Source organism: Bombus impatiens, unplaced genomic scaffold (assembly GCF_000188095.3).
Source record: "Bombus impatiens unplaced genomic scaffold, BIMP_2.2 scf_0011, whole genome shotgun sequence".
Taxonomy (NCBI): Eukaryota; Metazoa; Arthropoda; class Insecta; order Hymenoptera; family Apidae; genus Bombus; species Bombus impatiens.
Genome location: NT_176430.1, coordinates 484,575 through 501,054, shown reverse-complemented (window position 1 = coordinate 501,054; position 16,480 = coordinate 484,575). Strand labels below are relative to the sequence as shown.

The window sequence follows — 16,480 nt, the reverse complement described above, 5'->3', positions numbered from 1 at the left end:
TTTACAGGAGCGGCTAATATCATGTGAGAATTTTGTATGTATATATATATGAAATTAGATAAAGAAGAAAAAAACACAATCATTTTCCATAATTAGTAAACAAATACAAAATATTAAAAATTTCTAATATTACTTATAAAATTCGTATGAAACCATAATAAAAAGTGGGGTTTTTTAACTGCTTGTTACAGCCCTTTCTTACGGAAAATCCATTTCTAAAGAATGATTGGTTATTTGACGGGGAAAAACCTACAATAACATCAAGGTTATATTGGGATATACAATTGAGATAAGAAATATTCACGTTCGGTGAGTACGTGAGTATCTAGAGAGGTGTACCGAACTGTTAAATCTTTTGTTATTTTTGTAAACTTTTTTATATAGTTATATATTGTCCAATATAAATATCGTCATATTTATAAATATTATATTTGGAGTAGTGAATATTTATTTAGTTGTGTGATAATTTTCTAATAACGCATAATGCCTGAAGTTTACGAGAATTACGCAGTTCCAGTTTCTGAAAATCTGGATTTTTATTCTTATGAATGTGGTAATTGTTAATTTACTTTTAATTTCAGTACTTTAAACAAATGTTCAATGTGAATTCACATAATAGATTATTTGAAATATATATATGTACACATGACATAGAAATATTCATTTACATATACATATATTATTCTCTTTAAGATTTACAAGCAATGAACAATCAAGGTGTTTATAGTCCACTTAGTGGATCTCAAGCGACAGTGAGCGTCAATTCACCTATGTCTACTACATTGTCACCATTACAGGGCAATGAATTTTTAACATTAAATGATACGACAGGTACAAAATTTTTTATGATATATGATTTCCTTTTTTTTGCATAAAGGTACTGAAAAATATATCATTACTTTGTTTAAGTGATTGGAGAGCCATCTATAACAATCTTGGTACAACCTATAGAAAAATTTAGATTTCGATACAAATCAGAAATGGTGGGAACACATGGAAGTTTAGCGGGATCAAATAGTGCTATTAATCGTCACAAGAATGCACCAACAGTACAAGTATATATCTGTCATTCTATTCTTATAATGTTTATCTGATATTGATAAAAAAGATCAGACATTCTGAGTTTTTAAATTACTTAAATAATAAATAAATAACACTAATACTTCATTTAGTTAAATAATTTCCTGGAGTCTGCAATAATACGGTGTACACTTGTTACATCTGATGAAGGCAGTCACAGAATTCCTCATGCTCATAGATTAATTCGTAGAGATGGTGGTCATGATTATGATGATCCACATCATATCACAGTATCTTCTGAAGTTGGATATACTGCAATGTACGTTATATTATATATTATATATTACATGTGTTACATACTATATTTTTTGTAAATTTTATATTATATATTAAAATCTGATATGTTATTACTATTTCGTATTATACATCACTAGTATTATATGATATCTAGATTCCATGGAATGGCAATTATACACACAGGAAAAAGGCATATTAGAGATGAACTTATAAAAAAGATGCAAGCCGAAGCTTTAGAGAAAAAGAAACTTGAAAATATGAAGGCAATTCTTACTACTAGAGAGGAAGCACAAGTATATTATTTTAATACCTTATCATTTATATTAACTATATTAATATATATGTATACTATATAGTATACTCTCCCATATTTTTTCTAAGCTTTTAATTAAGTGTACATTTTACTTTAAAGATTAAAGTTGATGCTGAAAATTATCAAAAATGTATGAATTTGAATAGTGTTGCACTGTGCTTTCAAGCATTCATCTTAGATGATCATGGAATTATGAGGCCAATAACAGAACCTGTATATTCACATGCTATTAATAATCTTAGTAAGTGAAAAATAATAGAATATTTAAAAATACATCTTATAGAAGCAAAATAATTGAAAAAATATCTACTATTTGATAGAGAGTGCATTAACTGGAGAACTTAAAATATGCAGAATTGATAAACACACTAGTAGTGTTGAGGGAGCAGAAGAAGTATTCATACTGGTAGAAAAAGTAGGAAAAAGTAATTATTAAATTAGTTTATTGATTTACAAAATATAAAAAGCAGTGACATAATTTTATACAAATACTTTTAATACAATATTTTTTGTTGTAGAAAATATTAAAATAAAATTTTTTGAATTAAATGAGGATGATTGTGAAATTTGGAGTGCATATGGACGTTTTTCAGAATTGGATGTACATCATCAATATGCTATTGTATTTCGGTAAGTTGTGTATTAGGAATAGGCTACCTCAACTTTTGACATACAAATAAAATATATAATAGCTTATATATATATATATTTTTGTAGAACACCACCATATAAAGATCAAAATATCACTACGACAAAAGAAGTTTTCATACAGTTAGAACGGCCGTCTGATGGAGGTTGTTCTGAACCAAAAAAATTTTATTACAAACCAAGTGATAGAATTATAGGTAATAAATAAATTATTAAGGTTGTATGTGCAGAACTAGGTTCGTGTTGAGTCAAGATCCTGAAAGTTGGAAATCACATAATTATGTCAGACACCTAAAGATATCTTTGGGTTAAATTCAGGTTGGGAGGTAATCAAGTCGGATAGCAAGTACTTGAACATACATATGTGGTTACAAACTTACAAGATTTTGACATAAGCCGACACAACTCTAATCGCACATTCAAAATGACAGTAATAAATGTTTAGGTAGGAAACGTCAACGAATATCTCATTCTGGAAGTTCGGAATTTTCACATATACTATCAAGTCCCAATTGTATTGGAAATGAAAATACATCAGAACTCTTAAGTAATAGCAGTCGAGAATTATCTAAAGAAATAATAAAATTATTATCTGGAGGTCCTCCAACACCAGTGTGCAAAGATTTTCTGAAAGATATGGATGTTGACAGTAAGTAAGCAATCTCTTTTTCTTTCTTAAGATAGAATTTATTGAAAAATTTTAATTGCATCATTTTGTAGATTATTTAAAATTTCTCGTTAATGATGAAGAGAATATGTTAACCACTGATGGCGTATCAACTGTACAAGTATATATTTCTTCTATTTTCAATTTATATTAAGTCATCTATAAGATATTTTTGAATTAATAAATAATGTGAATATTCTTTTATTAGTGCCAGGATGATGTAATGTTCGCTAAAAATATACTTATTGAAATTATGCATTGTATGAAAATGGATGTAAAAAATGTAAAAGAACATGTCCAAAAGCTACTCAGAGACCGATCAACATATGGGGATTCGCCGTTACACGCAGCACTTCGATACGGACAACGTGATGTTATCAAATACCTGTTAATGTTATTATGTACTAATAAGGATTGTAAAACGCTGGTTAATAGCCAAAATAGTTCTGGAAAAGTAAATATACTTTTTAAAATATTTATAAAATATTTACATTAATTTTAAATTGATTTTAACATTGCAAATTAGGATATTTATAAATGTACTGAATATAGTTTAATAGATATAATATCTTATTTTTAGACCCCATTGCATTATGCTGTTTTGCAAAACCAACCTGAAACTGCAAAAGCATTACTTATGCTTGGAGCTGATCCAAATCGAACAGATGAGCATGGATTCTCTCCACTACATGCAGCAGTAAAAAGTATGTTAAATTATTAAGAAGTAAAACTGACATACAATTACATATAATAAATATATGTAAACTAAATTAATTCTTATTTCCTTATATCATAATTTTTTGTCTCGTATTTCATAATTGCTATAATTTATTTATGACAGATAAAAATAGAATCTAGTGCTTAAAAAGTTCCAAAAAAAAAGAGATTTTTAAAAAATGTTAAAATACCTACAATTAATAGTCATCGTAATGCACCTATATATTTTAGTCCCCGATGCTGGGTTGTGTGTTGATGTATTACTAGTCGAAAAAGGAATAGACATTGAAGCACACAATGATGCTGGATGGACGCCATTACATCTTGCAGCTGAAGCAGGATCATACGATGCAGTATGTTCACTTATTCGTGCCGGAGCAAATGTAAATAATACTGATATGTCTTACGGTCGAACAGCATTACATATAGCTGTTGAAGGTGGACATAAAAATGTAGTTGAATATTTACTCAAAAAGGCATGTTACTTATTATTTTAATATAAATACACAATTATTAATAATGATTATAATATATTTTTGATTTAAATATTTTTACTATTATAGACAAATATACTTGTGAATAAAAGAAACTTTAGTGGAAATACTGCTTTGCATACTGCAGTTGTACATACAGGAACACGAGCAAAAGAACTGTGTGCATTACTAATACAACATGGTGCAGATCCGCATATTCAAAATCATAATCGGAAGTCAGATGATGTACATTATTTTTTTCTGTAAAAAATATTTTATTCTAATTTCGGATGCTTCAGATGATATATAATATTCTTTATTTGATTTCTTCAATAGGTGGACGAAAAAAACGAATCACATATTAATGTGAAAGTCGAAGTAGATTCAGAAGACGAAAATATAGAAGGAACTATTGGGCAGTCATCATTTGATTTAGCTATGAATAAACCAGACGTAATTATTATTTTATATATACATGTGAAAATATTGATTTAAAAATTTATTATCATGCGCAGTTATAGTAAGATTTTTAATAAAGAATACATTTTTTATAAAGATTTTACAGCTTTTTAATGATCAACCTGGGGAAACCACAAGTGAAATGTGCTCAGTTGCTACAAAGTTAGAATTAAAAAATGAAAATTTACAAACAAGTTGGTTAAATGATGAACATAAAAAAGAATTATCTACCCTTTTAGACAAAACACAAGGATGGCAAAAACTTGCTAAACATTTAGGTGTTGAATACTTATTACAACCATTTCAATATGGTTCAACAAGTCCATCATTGATTCTTTTAAATTACATTGACGTAAGTTATATATTTTATTATTATGAGACTACTAAAATCTTGGATAATAAGAAATATACAAAACTTTTAGGTAGAAGCATCCTTATCTCTCACAGATATACAAACAGTGTTAAGAGAAATTGAAGAGGAAGAAGCAGCAGATTACATAAATGGAATTTCATCTACATGTTCATAAAATATCCATTTGTTCCAAAAAATATTTACATAATGAAATGTACATATACTAATTGTACATCACTATTATGTACTTTTTAATTTTATAACAGTTACATTTATTAAAATGTAATAAAAATATTTACTATACATATATAAACATATATATGTATATGTATATATATATATATATATATATATAAACGAATGTTAAGTATTTGAAGATTTAATTATATTTTACACTAACGGTTTAGATATATAAAAATACTATGTATATCGAACTTTTTTGTATTAAAATAATTTATTATACAAGTCTACTAAATGTAATTCGTGATTTACTTTATTCACAATACATTTATTTATCACAATACAGATAATATTGATACATAGTCCAACCAAACTTATGTGTCATGTACTTCTTATCATCCCAACCTATAAATAAAATAATTAATTGTTTATATAGTTTAAAAATTTCGATTTTATAGGTCTTGAAAAATTTATTATGTTGCATCACTGAATGCCTTTTAAAGACATCCTGTATATCTACGTATTTACATTCAAGATAGAAGGAGCATCTTTATGATAAATAAAGCATGTATTCAATTGTGGTGCTTACAGGGAACAGCTGTTGCGCATAGTATACTATTCATTCCCGCGTGAAAAATTTTATAAGATTTTGTATTAGATTATCGTTTTTTCAATTTTAATAATATTTATATTATAATAATCATAGTTGAATGTTGAAATGAATCATATTTACGAAAGACAGATCGTTTTTAATTTTATGAAAGGATAGTATATTGATTTAAAAATATTAAAGTAAAAGTGTTATTTTTTAAAAATAATAATTAATTTGAAACAGAAGATGGATAAGTTAAGGAGAGCTTTAAGTGGTAATGATCAATGCGATGAAGAAAGTGGTATTATTACTCAGGTAATTAATGCCATATTAAAGTTATACAATTATTAATAATATTAGTTTTTTGGTATACATATAATTTTATTTTATTCATATGGAATTATTGTTATGAATGCATACAATTTTTAATGGAATACAGATGTGGATTTTTTGGTAAGCTCGTAGAGTAAAACAGGATGCAAAGTTGTGGATATTTTTCAACATAACTGTATATATCAACATTAGTTAGAAGAAGTTTTAAATTTAAGATAAATTGTATAAATTTTTATTTTTAGGTTATGGATCAATCTACGTTAAGTTGGTCTACTCGAATAAAAGGTTTTGCTATTTGCTTTATTGTTGGTATCCTCTGCTCCTTCCTTGGATCCTTTGCCTTATTTTTACACAAAGGACTCACAGTATTTGCTGTATTTTATACATTAGGCAATATCATCTCATTAGCAAGGTAGAATAATATATTAAAATCAAATATCATTAAACTTTTATCTAAGTATTTACATAATACATTTTCTTTATAATCTGCTTCTTTACTTCAGGGGCCTCAACAATAAATAATTCAGTGAATTCGTTAATATAGTATAACAAGAGTTACAAAAATTATATTAGCATAGATTCAGTGTAATCATTTTCCTAATAATTCTTTATTTTATTGTAATTACACATAATATTTGTTTTCAATGAAATTTATAGTTGAGGATAATCATATAATTCTGACTAAAGAAAAATATTTTTTATTTTATTCATAGCACATGCTTTTTGATGGGTCCATTCAATCAGTTTAAGAAGATGTTTGCACCAACAAGAGTCGTGGCAACTGTTTTAGTATTTATCGCAATTGTAATGACATTATTTGCAGCTTTGCATGTAAGTATAATATAATACAGTTTGTTATACATGAATATTATTTCCCATATAAAATAACATTTAACTCAATTAATATGCACATTTTTAGCTGAAAAATCCTGGATTGGCTCTTATGTTTATAATTATTCAATCATTGGCAATGACTTGGTATTCCTTATCTTATATCCCCTATGCACGTGATGCTGTCAGAAAAACTCTGGAATCATGTATCACATGAAAAAGCTTGCAAAACGTACAATAATATCTCTAACTTAACAAAAATGTTCAAACTTATATACTGTTATTTTATATTATATAAATTATAAACTGAAATAAAAAATTAACTTAAGGCACAATGTAGTATTAATCAAATAGAAATTTTTACAATTAAAATATACGTATACCTCATGTGATAAGATGTTTTTGCATATATATTTAATATTGTAATATTTTATAATATTGTAAATAAAGGAAAGTAAAGGAATCTATTAAGTTTATGTAAGATATGTAATATTATAATGTTATTTCTTTTGTAATGTTTATTACGTCTTATATTTATTAATCTTTGTACAGTGTATTAATAACTTTTTATATTAAATGGAAATCAAATTATTTATTGCTCGTAATATGAATTTCTTTATCTTTTTATCTATCTATCATCTTCTACTTACAAATATGTATGTCTGTAAATGTATATTTTGTATAACACTGAGTTAATCTTGCTTTAACTGTTACTATAATTAAACTAAAATTGTATTAATAATGTAATTATAAAAAATTCGCTTTCTAATTTTAATAATAAACTAGAAGGCATTGAAAAAACATAAATTTAAAATATTGCTAAAATTTTCCGTTACGATTAATTTTTCAAGTACGATTTACATCTTCATTATTTAAAAGTATCATGAAGATTAGTAAAAGATTATAAAAGTTAAATGGATTATTTTATTTTAATAATACAGATTATATGAAATTCATGAAGGTAAATGGTATTTTGATTAGTTTGTTTTCATTTAAAAATTAAACGTTGAATATTGAACAACCAATCACATCTCATCATAATTGCAACCACCAATCATGATTCAATACGATATTTCGTCATACACGGATGGAAGTCCTAGTTGGTTGAAGGTATAAACAATAATTTCTTTTACGTCCTTCGATTAACAGCAACAGGTTCTAAGTACAAAGAAAATTCTTTAGCAGCCATTGTACCTTTAATGCGCGGGTCGCGATCGGTTCATGAAGTGTTCGATGATCCATCCTTTATTCTGCATATCTTAATATTTATTGACATACTTTCAGTAAGTGAAATTTTTCAACTTTAACATATACTTAAAATTACACTATAGATAGATGTCATATAACGTAGAAAAGAACTGAAAAAAAGACAGTAAATAACCGTTAGGAAACGTAGATTTAAAATATTTAGCGTAATATTTTAACGCGATTTGCAATATAATACAGTGTTCGCATTTATACTAGGCTATCTGACAGGATATCATAATCATTACATGCAATTACGCCGAAGTCATTACGTATATAATTAGTAGGTGGGAAAGAACAAACTTCATATTCTTTTAATTATATATTGTAGAATTTTATTAAAAGTTACATCCTATTTTTTAATTGCATACATTAGTGATTCATACTACTTATATTTTTACAGAAGAAAATTTAGATCTAATTTGCTTAAGATACGAAAATGCCTGCGCCAGAAGCTGATTGCCATAGTCGTAAAGCTAATTTTAAATTCAATTACAAACATGAAGTAAGTTAATCAATTATATATTTATAAAACATGTAATTTTTAAAAATATATAAAATATTATGTTACATTAACAAATATATTCCATATATGTAAAAATGAACTTTTGAATTATTATTTTATGCAATATTGTACAAATTACTATTATAGGAAGCACGTAGAAGAAGAAATGAAATATCAGTGGAATTACGTAAAGCTAGGAAAGATGAACAGTTATTAAAACGACGAAATTTAAATATAGGCAAAGAATCGCAAAGCTCTGTGAGTGAAAGTGATCACTCACTTCTTTCATCTATAGATGAAATTGTTACTGGCATGAAATCTTTGGATGAAACAATTCGACTTCAAGCAACGCAGACATGTAGAAAAATGTTAAGCCGGGAAAAGAGTCCACCTATAGATAATATGATACAGCGTGGAATTGTTCCACTATGTGTTGAATTTTTGGATTATCATCACAAGTATATATATATATATATACACACATATATATATAATAATTTTGTTTTAATCTTATTCAGTGTATGTATAAAATATTATTTATATTAAATATTTGTAGCACTGCATTGCAATTTGAAGCAGCATGGGCTTTAACGAATGTAGCATCTGGTACATCAGAACAAACTCTTGTTGTTGTTAAACATGGTGCTATACCAAAATTGGTTGCATTACTTAAATCTGGATCACCTAATGTTGCTGAACAAGCAGTATGGGCACTTGGAAACATTGCTGGAGATGGAGCAATGGCTCGAGATCTTGTTCTTGGAACTGATGCTATGCCACTTTTATTAGAGTTAATTAAGCCTGACACTTCTGTATGTACAATATACATATTTATTTTAATGAAGGTATAATAGTATTATTAAGTTTATTATCATTACAGATAACATTTACACGTAACATTGTTTGGACATTATCAAATTTGTGTCGTAATAAAAATCCTCCACCTCCATTTGATGTTGTGAGAACCGCTCTTCCAGTGCTAAATCGTTTACTTAGCAATAGTGACAAAGACATACTTGGTAAATTGATTATTTTTATTTAACATTTGCTGCATTTTTAATTATAAATATAAATCTAAATCTTGTAACTATAAACAAGTTTTTCATTATAGCTGATGCTTGCTGGGCTCTTTCATATCTTACTGATGGTCCTAACGATAAAATACAAGCAGTCGTTGATTGTGGGGTTATTCCAAAACTTGTACAATTACTCGGTTCAACTGAAGTGACAGTCTTAACACCAGCACTTCGGTCTGTTGGTAATATAGTTACAGGCAATGATGCGCAAACAGATGCAATAATACAAGCAGGTGGTTTACAATATTTGGGTTTATTGCTACAACATCATCGCCTCAATATTGTTAAAGAGGCAGCATGGACTATCAGTAATATTACTGCTGGAAACATGGAACAAATTCAAGAAGTTATAAATGCTGCATTGTTACCACCTTTGATACATGTTCTAGAGTGTGTAAGTAAATTATGTTTTTTAATTAATTATTAAGAGTATTATAATGTATTTAATTATAATTACATGTTTTATTTTTTAGGGAGATTTTAAATCTCAAAAGGAGGCAGCATGGGCAGTAACAAATTTGACATCAGGTGGATCAGTACAACAATTAGCCCAATTAGTACAGTTGGGAGTGCTTGGACCATTTTGCAATCTTTTGGAAGCTAAAGATTGGAAAACAATAATTGTTGTTCTTGACGGTTTAAGTAACATCTGCAGTGCAGCAGAAAAAATGGGAGAAGTTGATAGAGTAGCCATTATGATAGAAGAAGTTGGAGGTTTGGATAAATTAGAAGCTTTACAGCATCATGAAGTAGAACAAGTATATCAAAAAGCTACTGCAATGATAGATACTTTCTTCTCAGAACCTGTAAGAAAATTTATGAAAAATTTAGTACTTAATTACCAATAACTGTGCTTGTATATCATATAAAAAGATTTTTTTTATAGGAGGCACAGGAATCAACATTGGCAACACCTACAATAGCTGATGGTCAGTTGGAGTTTAAAACAACTGAAACTGCACAGAGCGGATTCAATTTTTAAAACCCCTTAATCAGTTTTACGTCATTTAATATACTAGTGTGTGTTTCAGTTCATTTTGTAAATAGATTTACATCCTTTTGTCGTTGAAAATGAACATTAAAAACGAAATTTTCTGTCTCTTTCATAATGCTTTATTGGACATCAATTTCCAATTAATGTTCCTCTCTATATATAACTTTCGAGTTATTTGTTTTTATTTTTCCTTTTAGTAGAGTTCACTATTTATCATTCCTGGTATTAATTTCAGAATATTCTGTAATGTATGAATTATGTATTTTGTGATATTCTAAAATCATTTTAATGTTTTGTGTCTTTTTTTCAAATTTACAATACACACGTGTTGAAACATTAATTTTTGTATTTAATCATTGTTTAAATTTTATGTATGGATTATTTTCATGTCTTTTTATTATATATGTAATTGTCGTGATTTATTAAATTATGTGTCTATAAAATATTATGAACTACATTACTTATATACATTACAATTTATATGTATTTTTTAATAAAATTTTGATACAAAAGTTAACATGTATTGATAGTGTAGTTCTAAATAATCTTATATAATACAGTCATAAGCGTTGAACAAGTAGTTTATATATTCAGTGTCATAGTTCTAAATATTCAATAATAATTACAAGCTGATATAAAATTAACTTAAGTCAGTACAATTTCTTGCTATAAATAAAGTCATGTATAATACATACTTAACCGTTTTAGGCTACAAAGACTAGATGAAATTATAATATGAATTTCTTACTTATCTGATTATAGGAGTATGTCATGTAAGCACACGATGTATTCATTTAAAACGTTTCTGGATTGGCAAGTTGTTTATATACGTGCATTATTTCATCATAAAAATTTTGTTCACATAATTGTTAAGTACTATTATAGAAATATTAATGTCATAAAATATTTATTTAACATGCTGCTACCTATAAAATTATTTTCTCCTAAACAAAACATTTTATTTCGTTTAAAGCTTGCATTAGCTGCACTGCATTTAATAAATACTTGTTTTTAAGTTTAATTACTATCGGCCAAGAATAAAGTCGCTTTGATCATTTACTAAAAAGTGATAAACAAATGCAGCTTTTTTTCGGTCAATTGTTGCTTGGACGATCTGAGTACGACTACTTTGATTTCTATCACATCTACTTCTTGGTGGATCTCTTAAAAAAATTGATCCAAATATTGTTGCTACAATATAAATGAATAACAAATAAGTTTATTAATTATAGTAATACATAGTATAGTGTAGAGTCTTACCGAGGGTTTTGGCATCCAATTCATTATCTTGAGTATGATTTAATAACTCTTGCAAAAAATAACAAATATAAACAAAAACTGTTCTCCTTATTTCTGGAAGTTGCATTACAATCTACGACAAAATATTTTAAATAATAAGGAACATAACATATAGTATTATCTTTTCTTAAATAATTACAGATTTACACACCTGTTTGCACTGTAAATAATTTGTTGCTGCAGATAAGCATACACTATGAAGATTATACGGGATTAAAGGTTCTGCTGTAGATTCTAAAAGTAAAAGTAATGCTTCCGCAACTGAATGTACGCTACCAGCTTTGCAGAAGTTAAGGAATCAGAATTATTTATAATAATGTATAAGACTGTAAGTTAGATATTTAGATTAGGATACGCATTGGATCTTGGCTCCAATTGTCTAGCCAATCTCTTATTGCTATAATTTCACTGGGAAGTCCGGGTGTCTCAAAAAGCCCCGTCGTTTTTATACCATGTCGATACAATCTGTCAACTAATAGCCATATTTCTTTAGGTATAGCATATGGTTCTTGAGAAAGATTTTTATTATTTTCCTACAATTTGATAAAATAAAGTAATATTAACTTAACTGTAGTATTTTAGTTTTATTCTTTTATATACAGGATGCCCCATTTAAATTGTACCATTCAAATATCTTCGAAACTGTTGATGATATTAAAAGATATTTCAGATTAAAATTGAACGATTTGAAGGGACACATAATTTGATGTAAAAAAATTTTCCCAAATGACCAGCAGCATCAATTGAATTAATTTAAATAGGATACCTTATGCATATAATTTATATATATATGTAATACGCTTACGAGTTCCATTAATCTACCAATAGGAATTTCTCTAATTGGTACTGGAATGTGAACTAAAGCTTCCATTGAAGATCCGAAACAGCTTCTTTCATAAGTACCTAAGAAAATTATATAATCTGCCTTTTTGTTTCTTAAAAGCAATGTAGTAGCGACTAAAAGTATTGCTACCTGTAACAGTTATGAATATATCCTTTCCTCCCTCAAGATGTAAAATTAAAATATCATATAATTTATCTTCTCCAGAATTTAATTTACATGCCGATCTTTTGTCGACATATATTTCGAATCTAGTATCACATTTCTCTCCTAAATATGATGTATAAATAAGATTATAAAATATCTAATCAGATTAAGAAAACGGGGAAGAAATCATACCTGGTTTTATAAAACCTTTAAACGGTTCTATATCCAGCCAATCTTTACAATAACTAGCATCGCCTAATTTTTTTATGAATTCGAATTGAACTGGTACCTAAGAACAGTATAATTATTATATACACAATAAGTGTATAAGTTTAAAAAATTTATTTACCTGACCAGTATTAGCAATAATAAGTTCTTTGCTGCTAGGTTCAAGAAATTTCAAAGTATCAAATATGATTTCTGTTGTATCAACCATCACTTGTGGTAAAAATTCGTTTTCTAACTTATCAAGTTTTTTCATAACTTCTTCATGAATCTTACGATATTTTGTCATATCTATGATTCTGATCTATAAATTTTTAGATATAAAAATATAGAGCTCAAGAATATATGATTTATATATTATTAAAAAATATTTATATTTACCTGAGAATCAAAAATTGCACTAACAGGTTTATGATCTGAAATTTTTAATTCAGGATGACTTTTATAATCTATTGATGTAATTGCTTCTCCTTTCCATAATATACGATCACACCATGCTGGTGCTCTACCTTTCTCACTGTGATTATATATGTTTATGCTCAATAAAAAGTTTTTAAATACAAAGAGAAAAATTGTAAATGTAATTGTGAAACCTTGAGTCCCAATTATCAGTGCCTGGGTCATATTTATATGTTGGTTTAAATGTAATTTCTGCTTCTTGAAATCCTTGTAAAACACGGCCTAATCGTCGTTGTTGACCTAATTGATCTAAAGCTAAGATAGGAGCATAATTTTCTGCATCTATATGTTGTTTAGCAGCTAGAACATCCATTTCTGTTATTCGATAATTCAAGTCTCCTAACCAATAGATCTGGCTATATTAAAAATTTTTGTGTTTTTAAATGTACTTCTGTCGATATATACTCTGAAACAATATTTGAATAAAACACTTACTCATGATCTTTAAAACTTTTAGGTGGGACATATTTTGCAAAAGATAATCGCGCACATATATCTGCATAATCTTGATTTCGTCTTTCATATTCTTCGCAATGTGCTGCTAAATGAGCATTAACAAAACAAATCGATGTATTGTGAATAGAGCAGCTTACTGCTACGCCTCCTTTGTTACCCTGATAAGATTTAAATTGCTATAATATCGCACATATTGAATTTTTAGATGTTTAATCATTTATGAGACATGATAAATATTACCATTTTACCCATGATACCAGTACCTACTGTATCAACTGATACATCTTTTATATAAGGTATATGACCATGTAAAGCATATATAAGTAACATCATACCGACTAATCTCACAATAGCTACTTGTTCATACACACCATCTGGATGAAGAGATTTTGCTACAACTTGCCTATAAATATATTAATAGCATGAATAGCAATAATAACATTGATATACTGTTCAATAATGTTTTTAAATAATTATAAAAACGTAGATATTTCGTTATAAATTTTATACCTCCACTCTTCTTCTCTTGGAGTATCATTAAAAAGAAATGCTTCTTTAGTTAAATCTAATTCTTGAAATCCAATTGCATATACATCAGGAGGTGTTTTATCATAACTCAACCACTCATGCAATTTAATACCATTTGGTGGTTGACCATTTACATTCCATGTACCAATAAATATACTATAATAAATTGGTTATAGACTGACAAATAGAAATATTTCATATATAATATATAAGGAAAATAAAACAAACCGAAATGTTTTACTGTATGTATAATCATCTTCTTTGCATGCCATTTGATATCGTACTGCTGATTCTCTGGCAGCTACTGGTGATTTGCCAGAAGCAATGCTGCGTCTTGTTACAACTAAAACTGGACTTTCTAAATCTACCAACTATAAAGAATATTTTAAAATTTCCATTATTAATTTCTAAAAAATGTCATTATAATAAAAATTAGTATAACTACTAACAGGATCAGTATTATCTTGTATTTCTTCATTGGTATTAGAACTTAAATTACGTGTATTTCCTGTCAATTTTTGAACCCACAAAAATTCTGATGCTGAATTCTTGGTTTTTTGATATACTATAATGATTAAAAAACATATATCAACTATTAATAGAAAAATATTGTTGATAATATAAAATTAAATGATAAATAACATGATTACCTTCTATAGCCCTAAATATCTCAGACACTAAGGAGCTAGTTGCTACTCCAGGCCTCATTTCAAATACAAGGTGTAATTTCCTTGATGTAACATTTAGATAAACATCTAAACCATCTTGTTGCTTTTCATCAGTATCTAATAAATGAAATTTGATAAATTGTAGATAAAATATTATAATAGTTGTAGTTCAACTATAACTTGTAATTACATATAAATTGATTATTAAACATGTAAATAATTAAATAAAATTACATACTTATATTACATTTAAAATCTTGATCAATAGGCAATACTCTTTCTATGGTAAGATCACTATAAACTTGAGGAGGTGTTCTTGAAGTAATTAAAATAACCAATGCATGAGTGGTTCCCTTGTTAAGAAGTGCTATAATTCGTGCAGCTTTAACCCAACCTTGTATCAATGATGCATCCATTGCCTTTATAAATAATTAAGGTTTTATAAATATATATCTTATATATATTCTTTAAAAACGCAAGAGACAATAATCCTGCTTTTTAATAAAAGGATACAATTATTACAGTCTCCCCTGAGACAAACTTCGATTGTACAATCATTGATTGTTCTGATGATGACATTTTTATCAATAAAGTATTATCTATTCCTTGAAAGACTTAATAGAAAATCCTTGTGTGGTGGATGAATACTCTTCATATAAGTGTAAAGTATTAATGAAATTATAATTGAATTCTATCAAAGATTTATTTATTATTATGTCTAATAAGAGTGGCAATAAGAATAATGTACATGCTTGTTTATACTAATAGTAATGAATCAAAATAATCTTAGTAGTATTAATAATATCATTTTCTTAAAACTAAATAAAATAGTTATTTTTTATTAACGAATTTTCGTCATAAAATGTTATTTTCTTTCCAGATCAAACATTACCTTATCTTATTTGTACTAAAACTCAGCTATCATTGTATTTTTTTCATATAAACTGCTATATCTTTTTAAAATATGTTCTAGTACAATTACTAATTAATTTATACTATATAGTTTAATTTATCACTGAGGAGAAAGGAGTGACAAAGTACGATAATTGACATTAGACATGATTAAATTTGTTTCCCTCGTGTGTGTCAAAGAAATCGGTAGATATATAGCTTTGTTAGTTTCAATATGTGTATGGGTGTTGTATATACATATAT

At 27.3% G+C, this 16,480-nt stretch overlaps 4 protein-coding genes across 10 annotated transcripts; 3 read left to right on the top strand and 1 right to left on the bottom strand.

The window, feature by feature from the left end:
- Positions 1–5: 5 nt before the first annotated feature.
- On the top strand, positions 6–5,238 carry LOC100745113 (nuclear factor NF-kappa-B p100 subunit). 3 transcript variants are annotated; one of them, XM_033324206.1, is made up of 19 exons: positions 6–23; positions 192–309; positions 694–831; positions 910–1,055; positions 1,173–1,339; positions 1,472–1,610; positions 1,730–1,871; positions 1,951–2,055; positions 2,149–2,260; positions 2,348–2,475; positions 2,724–2,927; positions 2,999–3,066; positions 3,154–3,399; positions 3,526–3,649; positions 3,894–4,138; positions 4,226–4,381; positions 4,472–4,588; positions 4,692–4,946; positions 5,017–5,238. In XM_033324206.1, the coding sequence occupies exons 3-19, from the start codon at positions 705–707 to the stop codon at positions 5,119–5,121; spliced, it is 2,586 nt and encodes an 861-aa protein (XP_033180097.1). In that variant the 5' UTR covers positions 6–23; positions 192–309; positions 694–704; the 3' UTR covers positions 5,122–5,238. The 3 variants fall into 3 exon arrangements, with proteins under 3 accessions (XP_033180097.1, XP_024227843.1, XP_024227819.1); XM_024372075.2 differs by having other exon boundaries at positions 17–34; XM_024372051.2 differs by lacking the exon at positions 6–23 and having other exon boundaries at positions 192–553.
- A 403-nt stretch (positions 5,239–5,641) lies between these two features.
- LOC100742408 (vesicle transport protein SFT2B) lies at positions 5,642–7,217 on the top strand. Of its 3 annotated transcripts, none has more exons than XM_024372265.2 (5): positions 5,642–6,033; positions 6,158–6,171; positions 6,294–6,336; positions 6,765–6,882; positions 6,971–7,217. In XM_024372265.2, the coding sequence occupies exons 1-5, from the start codon at positions 5,996–5,998 to the stop codon at positions 7,097–7,099; spliced, it is 342 nt and encodes a 113-aa protein (XP_024228033.1). In that variant the 5' UTR covers positions 5,642–5,995; the 3' UTR covers positions 7,100–7,217. The 3 variants fall into 3 exon arrangements, with proteins under 3 accessions (XP_024228033.1, XP_003484490.1, XP_024228021.1); XM_024372253.2 differs by having other exon boundaries at positions 5,660–6,033; positions 6,294–6,463; XM_003484442.4 differs by lacking the exon at positions 6,158–6,171 and having other exon boundaries at positions 5,659–6,033; positions 6,294–6,463.
- A 788-nt stretch (positions 7,218–8,005) lies between these two features.
- Positions 8,006–10,814, top strand: LOC100742165 (importin subunit alpha). Of its 2 annotated transcripts, XM_012394077.3 has the most exons (9): positions 8,006–8,165; positions 8,347–8,414; positions 8,531–8,632; positions 8,780–9,090; positions 9,189–9,444; positions 9,513–9,651; positions 9,744–10,102; positions 10,182–10,514; positions 10,595–10,814. In XM_012394077.3, exons 3-9 carry the CDS (start codon positions 8,567–8,569, stop codon positions 10,688–10,690), a joined length of 1,560 nt encoding a protein of 519 aa, XP_012249500.1. In that variant the 5' UTR covers positions 8,006–8,165; positions 8,347–8,414; positions 8,531–8,566; the 3' UTR covers positions 10,691–10,814. The 2 variants fall into 2 exon arrangements, with proteins under 2 accessions (XP_012249500.1, XP_003484488.1); XM_003484440.4 differs by lacking the exon at positions 8,347–8,414.
- Positions 10,815–11,265: 451 nt separating this feature from the next.
- On the bottom strand, positions 11,266–16,439 carry LOC100741804 (type II inositol 1,4,5-trisphosphate 5-phosphatase). 2 transcript variants are annotated; one of them, XM_012394067.3, is made up of 19 exons: positions 16,218–16,439; positions 15,839–16,016; positions 15,564–15,744; positions 15,308–15,442; positions 15,107–15,222; positions 14,886–15,028; positions 14,640–14,813; positions 14,370–14,532; positions 14,109–14,287; positions 13,808–14,029; positions 13,596–13,731; positions 13,339–13,518; positions 13,182–13,278; positions 12,975–13,112; positions 12,807–12,904; positions 12,357–12,534; positions 12,153–12,280; positions 11,963–12,074; positions 11,266–11,893 (listed from the first exon to the last, which is right to left on the bottom strand). In XM_012394067.3, exons 2-19 carry the CDS (start codon positions 15,902–15,904, stop codon positions 11,727–11,729), a joined length of 2,613 nt encoding a protein of 870 aa, XP_012249490.1. In that variant the 5' UTR covers positions 15,905–16,016; positions 16,218–16,439; the 3' UTR covers positions 11,266–11,726. The 2 variants fall into 2 exon arrangements, with proteins under 2 accessions (XP_012249490.1, XP_012249481.1); XM_012394058.3 differs by having other exon boundaries at positions 15,839–15,974.
- Between the last annotated feature and the right edge of the window lie 41 nt (positions 16,440–16,480).

Bases quoted from the DNA above. Each gene is read 5' to 3' on its own strand.
- LOC100742165 (XM_003484440.4), top strand. From the start codon at position 8,567: ATGCCTGCGCCAGAAGCTGATTGCCATAGTCGTAAAGCTAATTTTAAA. The intron at 9,652-9,743 runs GTAAATTGATTA...TTTTCATTATAG, and splicing joins TAGTGACAAAGACATACTTG to CTGATGCTTGCTGGGCTCTT. The intron at 10,515-10,594 runs GTAAGAAAATTT...TTTTTTTTATAG, and splicing joins ATACTTTCTTCTCAGAACCT to GAGGCACAGGAATCAACATT.
- LOC100741804 (XM_012394067.3), bottom strand. From the start codon at position 15,904: ATGTCATCATCAGAACAATCAATGATTGTACAATCGAAGTTTGTCTCA. The intron at 12,905-12,974 runs GTAGCAATACTT...TAATTTTCTTAG, and splicing joins TATATTCATAACTGTTACAG to GTACTTATGAAAGAAGCTGT. The intron at 12,535-12,806 runs GTAAGCGTATTA...ATCAAATTGTAG, and splicing joins TTGGTAGATTAATGGAACTC to GAAAATAATAAAAATCTTTC.
- LOC100742408 (XM_003484442.4), top strand. From the start codon at position 5,965: ATGGATAAGTTAAGGAGAGCTTTAAGTGGTAATGATCAATGCGATGAA. The intron at 6,034-6,293 runs GTAATTAATGCC...TTTTATTTTTAG, and splicing joins AAAGTGGTATTATTACTCAG to GTTATGGATCAATCTACGTT. The intron at 6,883-6,970 runs GTAAGTATAATA...GCACATTTTTAG, and splicing joins CATTATTTGCAGCTTTGCAT to CTGAAAAATCCTGGATTGGC.
- LOC100745113 (XM_024372051.2), top strand. From the start codon at position 484: ATGCCTGAAGTTTACGAGAATTACGCAGTTCCAGTTTCTGAAAATCTG. The intron at 3,067-3,153 runs GTATATATTTCT...TTCTTTTATTAG, and splicing joins ATGGCGTATCAACTGTACAA to TGCCAGGATGATGTAATGTT. The intron at 4,589-4,691 runs GTAATTATTATT...TTTTTTATAAAG, and splicing joins TAGCTATGAATAAACCAGAC to ATTTTACAGCTTTTTAATGA.